Genomic DNA, 17,239 nt, shown 5'->3' on the forward strand with positions numbered 1-17,239 from the left:
CCACCCAGAGCAAGACGAGGCAATAGTGTTTCCCATTCCAGATGCCTGATGTACTGATGGGAGGGGGGTGGGGGGGTTTACAGGACTTACTAAACACAATGGGACAATGGAACAGAGAAGGGTAATGGATTGGCCTCTTGGTACAGGGGTTTTCAAGTCTTATTACTTCTGCATTTCTGTTCTACCTGATAATGAATTGCACCCACCTGGTGTCCAGGGTCTAAATCAGTCCCTGATTACAGGGGAATATTGAAAAAAGCAGTGGAAGCAGGGCCACTAAAACCTTGTTCACACAGCAGGCTTTAAAGGAAGCCCATTGTTACCTTAAGTCCATTGTTTTCAGTCCCTAACTGTTTTGCTTGTCAGCAATCAGGTTTTCAAGATATGTAACTTTCAAAATACAGAAATCATCCCTGTACGATGCAAACACAAACTCAGCATCATACAGGGAGGGTTCCTGTGTTATGAAAGTTACATATCTATACTGTTAATGTGCCAATGTGAGCTAGACTTAATAAGAACCACAGGAGAAGTTGTAACCCTATATTAACCATGTGTGTATTCACTATATTATGTAGACGTTGATGAGGATATGGATTTAGCTGTTTGGATGTAAGGCACTGAGTGTGACATTTTTTGTCACCATTGTGTGTGTGTGTGAGGGTGTGTGTGTGAGTGTGTGTGTGTGTGTGTTTTTGTGTGTGCGTCTGTGTGTATGCCTGCATGTGTGAATGTGTGCGTTTGTGTCAGAGAGAGAGCATGTGTGTGTTCTAGGTTTTGAACTCACATTCAGTAGGTTATTTTAGTTGTGCAACGGTAAAGGCTTGTTTTTCCACCACCGCTCAGTGTCTGAGATAGAATGGATTATTTGGAGAGAGACAAATGTAGTGGGTTTTTAAAAAAGAACTGTCAGTGGAAAGCTTTTAACAAAGAATTGCCTTTGGTAGCAGAAAATAAATAAGCATAAAGAAAGCCATTTCTGCAGATAGAAAATTGTTTTGGAGAGATATTTGTTCCTGTTTGTGACAACCCACAAATAGTGATTTCTCAGATTCCTCTATTGTTTGTGGAAGCAGCTGAAATTAGTTTCTTCCTCCTCCTCTTCCTTCTCCAGCTGTGGGCAACACTTTCACACAGTGCAGTGAGGGAGAAAACTGTTGAATTATATTTCTCTGTCAGCGAGATCTCTAATTCACGTGGCTGAATGGAAATAATATTTTACATTGACTACACTTTATATTTCTAGACCAATAACATGTTTGAGAGACATCTGTATTCATCAGCATGGTATTACCAGCCTTAGCTGATCTTTAACACTGGGACCCCTCAGGGGTGCATGCTTTGTCCCCTCCTGTACTCCCTGTTCACCCACGACTGCGTGGCCAAGCACAACTCTAATACCATCATTAAGTTTGCTGACGACACAACAGTGGTAGTAGTCCTGATCACCGATAATGATGAAACAGCCTATAGGGAGCAGGTCATAGACCTGGCAGTGTGTTGCCAGGACAACAACCTCTCTCTCAATGTGAGCAAGACAAAGGAGCTGATCGTGGACTATAGGAAAAGGAGGGCCGTCCAGGCCCCCATTAACATCGACAGGACTGAAGTAGAGCGGGTCGAGAGTTTCAAGTTCTTTGGTGTCCACATCAACAACAAACTATCATGGTTCAAACACACCAAGACAATTGGGAAGAGGGCACAACAACACCTTTTCCCCCTCGGGAGACTGAAAATATTTGTTCAGCTGCACCATCGAGAGCATCCTGACCGGTTGCATTACTGCCTGGTATGGCAACTGACCGGAAGGCACTACAGAGGGTAGTGCGTACGACCCAGTAAATCACTGGGGACAAGCTTCCTGACATCCAGGAACTCTATACCAGGCGGTGTCAGAGGAAGGCCCCAAAAAATTGTCAGAGACTCCAGTCACCCAAGTCAAATACTTTTCTCTCTGCTACAGCATGACAAGCGGTACCGGAGTGCCAAGTCTAGGACCAAAAGGCTCCCCCACAATGGCCACCCGGACTATTTACATTGAACCCCATCGCCCCGCTTTGTTTTTACACTGCTGCTACTCGCTGTTTATTATCTATGCTTTGTCACTTTACAAATGACCTCGATTAACCTGTACCCCCGCACATTGACTCATTACAGCTACCCCCTCTATACACTCGTTAATGTTATGGACATTTCTTGTGTTACCTATTGAATGATATGATTTTTTTTCAACTTTAGTTTATTTAGTAAATAGTTTATGAACTCAATTTCTAGCTGACCCTGTATATAGCTGACCCTGTATATAGCTGACCCTGTATATACTGTAGCTGACCCTGTAAATACTGTAGCTGACCCTGTAAATAGCTGACCCTTTATATAGCTAACCCTGTAAATGCTGTAGCTGACCCTGTATATATCTGGCCCTGTATATACTGTAGCTGACCCTGTATATAGCTGACCCTGTATATACTGTAGCTGACCCTGTAAATGCTGTAGCTGACCCTTTATATAGCTGACCCTGTAAATGCTGTAGCTGACCCTGTAAATATCTCCTTGTATATTGCTGACCCTGTATATAGCTGACCCTGTAAATATCTCCCTGTATATAGCTGACCCTGTATATAGCTGACCCTGTAAATATCTCCTTGTATATTGCTGACCCTGTATATAGCTGACCCTGTATATAGCTGACCCTGTAAATATCTCTGTCACATTCTTTCAAAATCGAACCCAGAAGCAGACCAGGACAAGGAGAGTAGGAAGAAGGTGAGTATTTATTTACAAGTGAATGTGAATGGGTAGATATATCCAGGTGGCGTAGCGGGCAGCGGTGCTGAGTTGATAGGAGTAAATAGGTGGATCCAATGGGATAGCGGAATCCTCCTCCGACCAGGCGGGAATGGGGTAAATAATCCGGGTGAGTAACTGAAGACAGAACAAACGGAGGTAAGTTTAAGGCAAGCAATACGTAAAAAACAACAAAACAAATTCAATCCAACTTGAGGCTGATACTATGGCACAACATACTGTTCATGGCTAACGATCCGGCAGGGAATGGATGTCAGGTCAGAGGTTTTGAAGGGGAGAGGTGATGATTAGGACAGGTGTGCAGATTACTGATGGGATACAGGTGCGGGGTGAACATCGATCTCCCAACAAGCTAATTCGCCCGGCAACCAGACAGGGTGCGTTCCAGGACACCGGAAACACACTCCAGGACAGAAACACAGGCAAACCCAGACTCAGGAAGCGGGATTTGTGACAATCTCCTTGTATATTGCTGACCCTGTATATAGCTGACCCTGTATATAGCTGACCCTGTATATAGCTGACCCTGTAAATATCTTGCTGTATATAGCAGACCCTATAAATATCTCCCTGTATATATCAGACCCTGTAAATATCTCCCTGTATATAGCTGACCCTGTATATAGCTGACCCTGTAAATGCTGTAGCTGACCCTGTATATAGCTGACTCTGTATATAATTGACCATGTATATGGCTGACCCTGTATATAGCTGACTCTGTATATAATTGACCATGTATATGGCTGACCCTGTATATAGCTGACCCTGTAGATAGCTGACCCTGCATATAGCTGACCCTGTATATAGCTTACCCTGTATATAGCTGACTCTGTAGATAGCTGACCCTGTAGATTGCTTACCCTGTATATAGCTGACTCTGTAGATAGCTGACCCTGTATATAGCTGACCCTGTAGATAGCTGACCCTGTAGATTGCTGACCCTGTATATAGCTGACCCTGTATATAGCTTACCCTGTAGATTGCTTACCCTGTATATAGCTGACTCTGTAGATAGCTGACCCTGTATATAGCTGACCCTGTATATAGCTGACCCTGTAGATAGCTGACCCTGTAGATAGCTGACCCTGTATATAGCTGACCCTGTATATAGCTTACCCTGTAGATTGCTGACCCTGTATATAGCTGACCCTGTATATAGCTGACCCTGTAGATTGCTGACCCTGTATATAGCTGACCCTGTATATAGCTTACCCTGTAGATTGCTGACCCTGTAGATAGCTGACCCTGTAGATAGCTTACCCTGTATATAGCTGACCCTGTATATAGCTTACCCTGTAGATTGCTGACCCTGTAGATAGCTGACCCTGTAGATAGCTTACCCTGTAGATAGCTGACCCTGTATATAGCTGACCCTGTATATAGCTTACCCTGTAGACTGCTGACCCTGTATATAGCTGACCCTGTATATAGCTGACCCTGTAGATTGCTGACCCTGTATATAGCTGACCCTGTATATAGCTTACCCTGTAGATTGCTGACCCTGTATATAGCTGACCCTGTAGATAGCTGACCCTGTAGATAGCTGACCCTGTATATAGCTGACCCTGTATATAGCTGACCCTGTATATAGCTGACCCTGTATATTGCTGACCCTGTATATAGCTGACCCTGTATATAGCTTACCCTGTAGATTGCTTACCCTGTATATAGCTGACTCTGTAGATAGCTGACCCTGTATATAGCTGACCCTGTATATAGCTGACCCTGTAGATAGCTGACCCTGTATATAGCTGACCCTGTAGATAGCTGACCCTGTAGATAGCTGACCCTGTATATAGCTGACCCTGTATATAGCTGAACCTGTAGATAGCTGACCCTGTAGATAGCTGACCCTGTATATAGCTGACCCTGTATATAGCTGACCCTGTAGATTGCTGACCCTGTATATAGCTGACCCTGTATATAGCTGACTCTGTATATAGCTGACCCTGTATATAGCTGACCCGGTAAATAGCTCCCTGTATAGACCTGACCCTGTATAAAGCTGACCCTGTATATAGCTGACCCTGTATATAGCTGACTCTGTATATAGCTGACCCTGTAAATATCTTGCTGTATATAGCAGACCCTATAAATATCTCCCTGTATATAGCAGACCCTCTAAATATCTTGCTGTATATAGCAGACCCTATAAATATCTCCCTGTATATAGCTGACCCTGTAAATATCTTGCTGTATATAGCAGACCCTATAAATATCTCCCTGTATATAGCTGACCCTGTAAATATCTCCCTGTATATAGCAGACCCTGTACATATCTCCCTGTATATAGCTGACCCTGTATATAGCTGACCCTGTAAATGCTGTAGCTGACCCTGTATATAGCTGACTCTGTATATAATTGACCATGTATATGGCTGACCCTGCATATAGCTGACCCTGTATATAGCTGACCCTGTAGATAGCTGACCCTGCATATAGCTGACCCTGTATATAGCTTACCCTGTATATAGCTGACTCTGTAGATAGCTGACCCTGTAGATTGCTGACCCTGTATATAGCTGACCCTGTATATAGCTGACCCTGTAGATAGCTGACCCTGTATATAGCTGACCCTGTAGATAGCTGACCCTGTAGATTGCTGACCCTGTATATAGCTGACCCTGTATATAGCTTACCCTGTAGATAGCTGACCCTGTATATAGCTGACCCTGTATACAGCTGACCCTGTAGATAGCTGACCCTGTATATAGCTGACTCTGTATATAGCTGACCCTGTATATAGCTGACCCGGTAAATACCTCCCTGTATAGACCTGACCCTGTATAAAGCTGACCCTGTATATATCTCCCTGTATAAAGCTGACCCTGTATATATCTCCCTGTATATATCTGACCCTGTATATATCTGACCCTGTATATATCTCCCTGTATATATCTGACCCTGTATATATCTCCCTGTATATATCTGACCCTGTATATATCTCCCTGTATATATCTGACCCTGTATATATCTCCCTGTATAAAGCTGACCCTGTATATATCTCCCTGTATATATCTGACCCTGATAATATCTGACCCTGTATATATCTCCCTGTATATATCTGACCCTGTATATATCTCCCTGTATATATCTGACCCTGTATATATCTCCCTGTATATATCTCCCTGTATATATCTGACCCTGTATATATCTCCCTGTATATATCTGACCCTGTATATATCTCCCTGTATATATCTGACCCTGTATATATCTCCCTGTATATATCTGACCCTGTATATATCTCCCTGTATAAAGCTGACCCTGTATATATCTCCCTGTATATATCTCCCTGTATATATCTCCCTGTATATATCTGACCCTGTATATATCTCCCTGTATATATCTCCCTGTATATATCTGACCCTGTATATATCTCCCTGTATATATCTGACCCTGTATATATCTCCCTGTATAAAGCTGACCCTGTATATATCTCCCTGTATATATCTCCCTGTATATATCTCCCTGTATATATCTCCCTGTATATATCTGACCCTGTATATATCTCCCTGTATAAAGCTGACCCTATCTCCCTGTATATATCCCTGTATATATCTCCCTGTATATATCTGACCCTGTATATATCTCCCTGTATATATCCCTGTATATATCTCCCTGTATAAAGCTGACCCTGTATATATCTCCTGTATATATCTCCCTGTATATATCTGACCCTGTATATATCTCCCTGTATATATCTGACCCTGTATATATCTCCCTGTATATATCTGACCCTGTATATATCTCCCTGTATAAAGCTGACCCTGTATATATCTCCCTGTATATATCTCTGTATATACCCTGTATATATCTGACCCTGTATATATCTGACCCTGTATATATCTCCCTGTATATATCTGACCCTGTATATATCTCCCTGTATATATCTGACCCTGTATATATCTGTATATATCTCCTGTATATATCTGACCCTGTATATATCTCCCTGTATATATCTGACCCTGTATATATCTGACCCTGTATATATCTCCCTGTATATATCTGACCCTGTATATATCTCCCTGTATATATCTGACCCTGTATATATCTCCCTGTATATATCTCCCTGTATATATCTGACCCTGTATATATCTCCCTGTATATATCTGACCCTGTATATATCTGACCCTGTATATATCTGACCCTGTATATATCTCCCTGTATATATCTGACCCTGTATATATCTCCCTGTATATATCTGACCCTGTATATATCTGACCCTGTATATATCTGACCCTGTATATATCTCCCTGTATATATCTGACCCTGTATATATCTCCCTGTATATATCTGACCCTGTATATATCTCCCTGTATATATCTGACCTGTATATATCTGACCCTGTATATATCTCCCTGTATATATCTGACCCTGTATATATCTCCCTGTATATATCTGACCCTGTATATATCTCCCTGTATATATCTCCCTGTATATATCTGACCCTGTATATATCTGACCCTGTATATATCTGACCCTGTATATATCTCCCTGTATATATCTGACCCTGTATATATCTCCCTGTATATATCTGACCCTGTATATATCTCCCTGTATATATCTGACCCTGTATATATCTCCCTGTATATATCTGACCCTGTATATATCTGACCCTGTATATAGCTGACCCTATATAAACTGTAGCTTCATTCGTGTGTATTTGTATTTGTATTTCTCTTCTCTTATTGTCATTGTTTGTTATTTTCTTGTTTTATTCTGTATCATTGGTAATGTTTGTAAGTAAGCATTTCACAGTAAGGTCTCCCTCCACCCTTTGTGTTCTGCGCATGTGTCAAATACAATTAGATTTGATTTGACAACCCAACACTAGTTTAAATTGCCTCTCACAGAGGGGGGCTGGAGAGAATACAGGTGTTGCTCATCTGAAAACTGGTGTTCATCAACTTTTCTTTTTAGATTTCTAGTGATGTTGGTAATACTAAGACCCTTAAAGCAGCTTCAGATATAGCCCTTTATCCATGTCAGCTGTGCTTCCTTCACTCTTTCACAAAGACATAAATCAAGTGCCCACAGAAGTATTACAGCTGTGTGTTTTCAGTTTGTGAACTTCGAAAATGGGGTGTACGGCACAGATCAATAGTTTCTATATGTTGTTATAGTTACTGGGTGTGTTGTGTCTGAAGGATAAATGAATGAACAGATCGATCTGTCTTGGAAATGGAAAGAAATGACAAGTCTGATATCACCCAATATGTTTTGGTGGAGGGATGGAGGGAGTGAGCAGAGATGTCGGCCCAGTCATAAGACCTGTTATCCAAACTCCATCCTTCTTTGTGTTCCAGCTGCCACCCGAAGTGTGAAAGATGAAGCCCTCAGCCCTCATGTTCCTCCTTATCAGCTCTGCCGCCTGCATCAATCTCAAATACATCTCCAAGAGAAACTCGGGTAAGTCTACAAGTCTCCCTTTTAATCATGGCCAATCTATAGGTGACCAAAACTTTGATTCATTTGACTTTTGTTTTATCACGTCCCACTTGTTGAAAGGAAATTAATTTCCCCATATCTATTCACTGACGCAACCTTGTGTTTGCACAACAAATGTGGAGGTCTTGATTTGCGAGTGTTATTGTTCAGTTTATTATTCTGTGTGGTGGTGTGTTGTCAGATGTTGTCTACTCTGTGTGCTCTGTGCTACATGTTTTGAATGTGTTTGTTGCAACCAGATATCCAGTTTGAGCTGTATATTTATCTTTCTTTCTGGCTTTTGGTGCTAGTGATGCCTTGTTTGGTCCTTCGTTCCTCCACAGAGGGAGTAAAGGTCAAATAAAAGCTCATTCCTTTCTATAGGGCTATCTAATCCAGTTCAGTCCCCTGCTTTGGAGACTCATCAATGGGTTTTATCCCCCACTCACATTGTGTGTCTGTTTGCGTGTGGGTGAGGGTGTGTGGTGAGCAATTATGTTATCAGTGCCAAACGGGCTTTTATGTGGGCGGCAATAACATAGAAGCAATCTTGTCTGTCAGTTTCTCACCCAGTGTGAGATTGAAATGTTTGGCATTTTCTCTCCTTGCAGTACCAGATGATCAGAGACGGACACTGCATGTTATTTTGTTTCCCGTTAATATTTGATGTAACACCTCCCTGTGTGAGAGGAATTGCAAAAACAGAGTGTTAATTGTCAGAAGACAGAGACAGCATTGATTCAATTAATGTTTTCTTTTCTTTTGAAGATGCTTAAACTTTGAGGAAATGTGCTGACGCTTTCAGCTGATGCTGAAATTGCTTTTTGTTCAAATCAGTCAAGCAATTTAAATTATGTTAGTAGAATTATGAACTAAAGACACTGAACAAAGAATCCAGGAATACATTAAATAAAGGAACCCCACAGGCCACGCAATTTTCCACTCTGGAGAAGAAAAAGCAAGCCGTGGCTTATCAGATATTATCTGATCAACCGCAATCCAGATAAAGTTAGCCTTATCAAAATATAAGAAGAAGAATCTAATTGTTTTTTCTGGCCATTCCTGTTAAGATCTCACCTCCCCTGTCACCCCAGGAAGTTGTGTCCGGGGAGAATGTGTGCTCCTGATAATGCTTGGTAATTCGCTGAATTCCCATTGAGGGAAGGTTAAGGGTAAGCAGGCAACGAACGGCGCAGAATCTTTCTGATCTTGAAACGACAGGACACTTGAATCCCTCGGTTAATGCTTTAAAGTGCCCGGAGCATCCTGAGTGATTTTTTTTTAAAGGTACTTGAAGCGTGGGACATACGGTTAAATAAGTCATTTCTCCTAGATTCTCTAAGACAATACCACTGGAACATGTCATGTGATTCATCTAAATGCAGCCATTACTTCCACCCCTTTGATTAAGAGCTGAATTGTGCATTGAGCTCTATAATGCTGAACCTGTCTGAGGGGAAATATATGTGGTTTCACACACTGGAGATTATTGCCAGGTTATTCATTTTTCAGGTTTTCCTATGAAATTATGATGTTTTAAAATCATTGTTATAGTCTTGGTTTGATACATGAGTAGGGGAACCATCTTAGTTTGTTTAACGTCTGTAGAGAAAGAAATACAAACAAAACTAGTGGTAATCTCAAATAAGGGCTCTAGGCCCAACATTAAACATCATTCTCCCATTCATATTTAATGAACAGAAACTCAATTAGCAACTTAAAAGATGCAGCTCGTGTGACTTGGTAATAAAGGCATGTTTTATGATTAGGTAGCTGCTGCTAATGGGTGCAGACATAGGATGTAGCAGCAGTTGTGCAAGCCTCAGAGACTAGGAGTCAAGTAAAGTGATTTAGCAAAACAATTAGCGCTAATATGTCCGTGGAAAGCCTGAAAGACTCATGACAAACACAAGTTAAGGTTTGGTTAAATAATTCTAACACGGCCAAGTTCAGTACGTCATGATGGTCTCCTGTCTGGATGTGTCCAAAATGGCACCCTGTTCCCTTTATAGTTCACTACTTTTGACCCCCCATAGGGCTCTGGTCAACAGTAGTGCACTATATAGGGATAGGGTGCAATTTTGCGACACATCCTCCGTCTGTGCGTTTGTCTGAGGAGCCATACAGTCATGTCTCCAGGAAGGTGCTCTAACATGGACTTTTACCTTCTCAATGAAGGGAAATACTAAGAATCTAAGGACATCCCTCTAGTGGTCCTTCTCCTGTAACCTCAGCCTCCTGCAGCAGCCCTGTTGGAGACGTCTCCTCCACTCTGTCAGATGCAACCTTCACTGCCAAATAACCAGTCTCCTCCTTTGAATTATTTTCATTAAACTCTTAACATTGAGAGAAAAGATACAATGGGAGTGTAAAGGTTACTGATTTCACAACCAGTACACAATAGTTTAGCATATGAAAGGCCTCAGCTCCAACGTGTGTCACTAATTTCTGCCTACGCCTAAGCTCTCCGCTTTAATATAGCAGGTTCTGCTTCTGAAAGCTGTCACATAATATGAAATGGAACTCAAACAATAACGTTCTTCCTCTCTTTTAAAAAGCTGGGAATAGTCTTTAGTAATCTGCTTCAGACTGCTACTGGCTGTTTGTGCCAGCCAATATTCAAACCAGATAAAAGACAGAAATTAAATTAAAAAGATCTTCAAAGACCCTTTTCACTGCTGACTTTGTCAGAGTGCTTCTGTGCTTTCATTCCAGCAGGCCTTTCACGTTGGCTTCTCCCTTAAGTCAAGAGAAACCCTGTCAACATACTCTCTGTGTCAATCTCACAACCAGCTAAACCGTGGGGTGTTTCTGTGTGAAAGTATAGGCATACAGTACATGCATTTTTAAAGACACTAACATATGAATAGTATATGTATACCACTAGAAATAATGCACACAAAGATATGATATCAGATTTCTTAAATCTGATGTCCTAATGTTATATTGGGGGTACTGGAGGACTGGAGTTGGGAACCACTGGACTAGACCATCAGACCAGTATAGGGGAACTGGATGGCTGGAGTTGGGAAACACTGGACTAAACCATTAGACCAGTATGGGGGTACTGGATGGCTGGAGTTGGGAAACACTGGACTAAACCATTAGACCAGTATGGGGGTACTAGAGGGCTGGAGTTGGGAACCACTGGACTAAACCATTAGACCAGTATGGGGGTACTGGATGGCTGGAGTTGGGAAACACTGAACTAAACCATTAGACCAGTATGGGGGTACTAGAGGGCTGGAGTTGGGAACCACTGGACTAAACCATTAGACCAGTATGGGGGTACTGGATGGCTGGAGTTGGGAAACACTGGACTAAACCATTAGACCAGTATGGGGGTACTGGGGGCCTGGAGTTGGGAAACACTGGACTAAACCATTAGACCAGTATGGGGGTACTGGGGGCCTGGAGTTGGGAAACACTGGACTAAACCATTAGACCAGTATGGGGGTACTGGGGGCCTGGAGTTGGGAAACACTAGACTAAACCATTAGACCAGTATGGGGGTACTGGGGGCCTGGAGTTGGGAAACACTAGACTAAACCATTAGACCAGTATGGGGGTACTGGGGGCCTGGAGTTGGGAAACACTGGACTAAACCATTAGACCAGTATGGGGGTACTGGGGGCCTGGAGTTGGGAAACACTGGACTAAACCATTAGACCAGTATGGGGGTACTGGGGGCCTGGAGTTGGGAAACACTGGACTAAACCATTAGACCAGTATGTTATCCTTTACATGCAGATCATAATCATGATGATATGAAGCAGTTATGTCATTAATTATTCATTGGTTTCCTGATATTTAATTGCCATGGCAGTATGGTTAACATTTAGAACTTTTAAATGTTCTTAAGTGTTTAAAAGAAACTACATTCCGCCACGTAGGTAAATGTATTTCCAGTGGGAACTACCAGTGGGAACTCATGTCATACTTATAACAGGATTTAATTTAATGTATTATAGATGGAATGTGATGGACTATTGCTGCCTCCGGGAATTTGTCTATTTAATAGGCAGCAAGCTATTCAGTCAGTCATCAAGGAAGCACAAACTGTTGAGCAAAGATCTCTTGACTCACAAACGAATCTGAACACCACTCTCTTTCTGCCGCACTGGGCTCTGCCAGGAAAACACCCCAAGACATTCAGTCAGACACTGTCTCCACCGTCCACGACTCTGATATCCGCTGTTTGTTTCAAACTCAAATATTGATAGCTTGACACCATTTGACTTGCAGGCTGCGCACTTGACAATGTGATGAGCTTTGCTAATAGACACTTCCTTCTTATGTCTGCTCACTATGTGGCCTACGTGTAGATTGAGTGATAATGTAAATGTGGTAGTGTGCGAGTGTGTGAACGTAAAGGCAATTTAATGTGATGTTAATGTGTTTGGACAGGATGGGGCTGTTATATGTGGATGTCACAATGGGGATGTTATATGTGGATGTCGATTAATTACTGTCCTAATATTATTCTTCAAGAGCCAGGCTCTGCTTCATGGTGTACTATGTGACAGTTGTTTCAATGAGGAACCCCCAGATTTGATCATTCATTTAATCATGTAATTAATAAAGAAGAGAAGCCATAACCTATCCCCCCTTATGGAAGACAGTTATCACATTAATAGTTTAATATCCTGTAATCTTGGTGAATCAGCCCTTCTCCCTTTTCTCCGTCAAGTTGGTTGCGTTTAAAAGTAAAGTCCATCTCCCCACCCTCGTCCCATCTCACCTGTATCAACTGCAGCCCATCAAGAGCTGCTGTAAATCTACATATTGCACTGGGATCAACTTTTTCTCTATCTGTCAAAGTGAGGCAGTTAAGATTATGAGTCACTAAGAAAACACCTTTTCAGTGCACAGCTATCCCCATGGCAACGAGCCACAAAGTGGAAATGCCAACACAATTTTGACTCAAGAAGCCCTGCCACCCTCAACCCACTCACCCATTCTCCTCTCCAACTCTGTCACTCCTATGGTCAATTATTTCACTGAACACGCACTACTTAATAATTTTTCATTCACTCTGCCATGTTGGCTCAACAGTGAAATAAATTACTCTGCCATGTTGGCCCAATAATGTCTTATATTACTCTGTCATGTTGGCCCAACAGTGTGATATATTACTCTTCCGCGTTGGGCCAATAATGTAATATATTACTCCGCCACGTTGGCCCCACAATGTAATATATTAGATTGGAATTAACTCTCTATTTTCAGCATATGATAAGTATTCATGTAATTCATTACCTGATTACAGCAGCAGTTTGTAAATAAGCTTAGAAACAAATGAACACTGAACGCCTCAACCATACAATAGTAAACACTGCCCATATGATTAATTTTCTACCGCTTTAGGAGCGGAAGAGTGAAAAAAATAAATCAACATGTTTGGAATCTGTGGTCTCCCTGTAATGCAGTCAGACCTTTGAACATCATAGTGAGCAGTGGCCCGTTTCCAACAATTACACTGAAAAAGGCTTTCCTGTCAAAAAGGGGCCCTTGGGAACAGTGCTATGAATAAATATAAACGCACAGGCCTGCAGTTTTGTGGCGGGGGAAAGGGATTGAGACATCAGGAATCATTTCAACTAGTCCAGAATATGAGGACAAGGCGTGAAGAGTGATGACCATGCATTTAACTGCCACTCATGTAGTGTACCAAGGTTCAAGCAGTAAGGCTGGCCTGAATGCTTGTTTAAAGTGGAACTGACAGCGTTTTAAATACTTTGCAGATATGAAACAAACAGACAATCCTAATATGAGTCAAAAATATTAAATTCCCAGTATATGCTACAAAACCAACTTCATAAGAGGTTATAAAAATAGGTTCTATTTGACTCAAATTTTCAGGCACAGATGAATGCAGTTCATCAGATTAATATAATTCCGCAATACATTTACTGGTAGTCCCAAAAATATATCACGTTGTAAATCACAGCCGGCCTGGTACATTGTTTGCTGCCTCCAATTATTTGGGATGCACTGTTTCAGTTTCAACGATTCAATATGTGACCCGTTTCAAGAAGCTCGGCATATGTCGCACAACACTACTTCACAGGAGAGGCATTTCAACGTCTTTTTTGTTGTTGTTTGTTTTTGAATTTTACCCCAAATTCATGGTATCCAATTGTTAGTAGTTACTATCTTGTCCCATCGCTACAACTCCCGTACGGGCTCGGGACAGACGAAGGTCGAAAGCCATGCGACCTCCAAAACACAACCCAACCAACTGCGCCCAGCCTGCCACAGGAGTCGCTAGTGCACGATGAGACAAGGATATCCCTACCGGCCAAACCCTCCCTAAACCAGACGACGCTAGGCCAATCGTGCATCGCCCCATGGACCTCCTGGTCTCGGCCGGATGCAACAGAGCCTGGGCTCAAACCCAGAGTCTCTGGTAGCACAGCTAGCACTAGCACTGTGACCTAGACCACTGCGCCACCCGGGAGGCCTTTGAACGTCTTTTTTTGGCAGAAATTCCTTCTGGACGATGTAACCTTTCTTGTGCCATAATAACAAACTTGTATTCCATCTGTAAATATGAATACAATTGTTAAATGACAAGCCGTGTTAGTTTAGCCACAGAAAAAGTCAGGAACCTTCCTGCTAGCCATGATAGGCTAAGATAATTGCTGGGCTGTACATGCCGGGAGATGAGTTTGGATTGATCTGCCATGTTGTATGCTTCTTTTCTATCATTTGCATGGCTAGTTGTAGCTTAGTGTTAGCTAGCTAACATTGAACCTAGTTGGTTAGCTTTAGCTACCTACAGATTCATACTACAGCTATGACAATCAGTTTGTATTGGTAGTAGTATAAATTGAGATTCTTAATTTTTTAGCTATCTAGCTAGCTACATGTCTAAACAAAAGATTCCACTTCGTCAGATGTTTACATAACCCATCAAGTTAGCCAGGTGTGTCTAAGGGTGATTACTGCCATCTATTGTATTTCAGGAACATGTGTACATGTCTAGACAGTAGTGACCCATCGACTTAGCTAGATGTGGCTGGGGGGTGGTTATATAATTTCTTGTGTGTCTGGGTTAACATCATCAAATAATTATCTGGACACTTTCTGTTTTTGATATTGCTACTGTGCAAATATGCAAGTAACCATTTCACTGTGTCATTTACACATTTTACAATGGCATTTTAGTCATTTAGTAGACACTCTTATCCAGAATGACTTACAGTTAGTGCATTCATCTTAAGATAGCTAGGTGAGACAACCACATATCACACGCATACAAAGTACATTTTTTCTCAATAACGTAGCTAGAGTCAGAGATAGAAGAGGGTGTCAAGTGCAAGTGCTGGCCCCTTTTTTCTTCACTTCCTGCCTGAATGACGTGCCCAAAGTAAACTGCCTGTAGCTCAGGCCCTGAAACCAGGACATGCATATAATTGGTACCATTGGAAATAAAACATGTTGAAGTTTGTCATGGTTGTTTGATCAATAAGACTGTACAGTTCCCAAATGTAAGAGGACTCCCTGGTATTTGCATATTTTCAGAAATCCATTTAGGTGTATTTTGTGGCTTTTGGCGAATGCTTTTTAATGATCTAAAGTCACGCTTTTGCTGCTGCCTGTAAACACACAGGCCAGTTCAAAGTGAATGATGGCAGACCCGTGTGGCAAATGGCTTATTTGCATAAAGGCCTACTGTAGCTCTGATTGGCTATGGCGCACCGGTCTGCGCCGACTCCGGTCCTGTACAAGACAGATGTTTTTATTAGGTTTTATTTACTGCAGTGTCTATTAATTGTCCAAATGCACAAATTTATGAAAAGTGAAAATGACCATATCTAAGTGCTCGAGTGTCAGAAAATAACAAATAAATAATAAAAGGTGTCATTTTCTTCCTGGGGGTGTATATGAACAGATTTTAATAATATTTCCTGTTGCTGAAATGCTGTCAGTTCCACTTTAACTTCATCCAGTAAGCATAACATAATTCACATGGTTTCTTATTCTACGGGCATAGTGGGAATGAATACAAAAGTATCATCATCACCATAGCGTATTGCTTCTTCTCCTCTTTCCTATTAGCCATGTGTGGAATGCCATTCACCTATTGACCTTACAGCCTCTATGCACGGCACAGTAATACACCTTCCTCACGCTTGCTGTTTAACCTATGGCTCACTCACCTTCCTCTCTCTCAACCAATGGGTGTACATCATGGGATGGATTTATATGTCAACTCACCCTCGTTCTCTAACTTCACGTTTTTCAGCAAACGTTTTTGACAACCATCCACCAGCTATAATAACTTTTAAGGCCCATCATTGGAACTCTTTTCTCCCAGCAGCCCCGCATACCTGCCATCACATCATCTGGCTCTGAGGGTCTTCCCTCGGAGACAAGGCCATTCCCCAAACTATTAGATAAAATGACATATTGCATTCCATCTTCGTTGTTCATTCAGTTAAGCTTGTACGATATTGAAATGTTGTTGTGCGGTACTAAACATTCAATTTTTGCCCTGCACTGTTGGAGCTTAAGAATTTAAGCTTAAGAATTTCACTGTACCCCACAATTACATCTGCGAACCCTGTGCATGTGACTAATAAAGTTGTCTAATCTAATCTACTATACATATCCACATTGACTGACAACTCAGGTACTCGGGGGACATTTTGTGATGCTATAAAGCTAAGTGGCGTAATGCAAAACAGGAGGAAATAAAACAATTTGTCAATTTATTTGATCTACTGAAAATCTCAGGAACATTTGCATACGCTTTCATTCTCCTCAGGAATACAAGATTAGAATGTCGTTTTACAGTTCAAGGTAAGAGTTAAACTGTCCTAATTTGCACATGCTCTATTTCCTAGGATCTAAAATCCTCAAATAACCAGAGAAAGAGTTGGATACAGAATGCAGCAGCCTGCCTGTGCAGCCCCACTGTCAACCACCATGTAATTAAGTTATGCATTTGTCACTGTAGGTCCTTAGCCTTGTCATTTTTCCAAGCCCGAGTGCGCGT

General features: G+C 41.7%; 1 protein-coding gene across 2 annotated transcripts in view; it reads left to right on the top strand.

Annotated features, from left to right (window-relative positions):
- LOC118363094 (X-linked interleukin-1 receptor accessory protein-like 2) overlaps positions 1–17,239 on the top strand; it is a 530,410-nt gene that overhangs the window by 176,054 nt on the left and 337,117 nt on the right. For both annotated transcript variants that reach the window (XM_052488072.1, XM_052488073.1), the window contains one exon: positions 8,115–8,217. In XM_052488072.1, coding sequence (XP_052344032.1) covers positions 8,136–8,217 — 82 coding nt within the window. In that variant the 5' untranslated portion in view covers positions 8,115–8,135. The remainder of the gene's footprint in view (positions 1–8,114; positions 8,218–17,239) is intronic.

Source organism: Oncorhynchus keta, chromosome 30, assembly GCF_023373465.1.
Source record: "Oncorhynchus keta strain PuntledgeMale-10-30-2019 chromosome 30, Oket_V2, whole genome shotgun sequence".
NCBI lineage: Eukaryota > Metazoa > Chordata > Actinopteri > Salmoniformes > Salmonidae > Oncorhynchus > Oncorhynchus keta.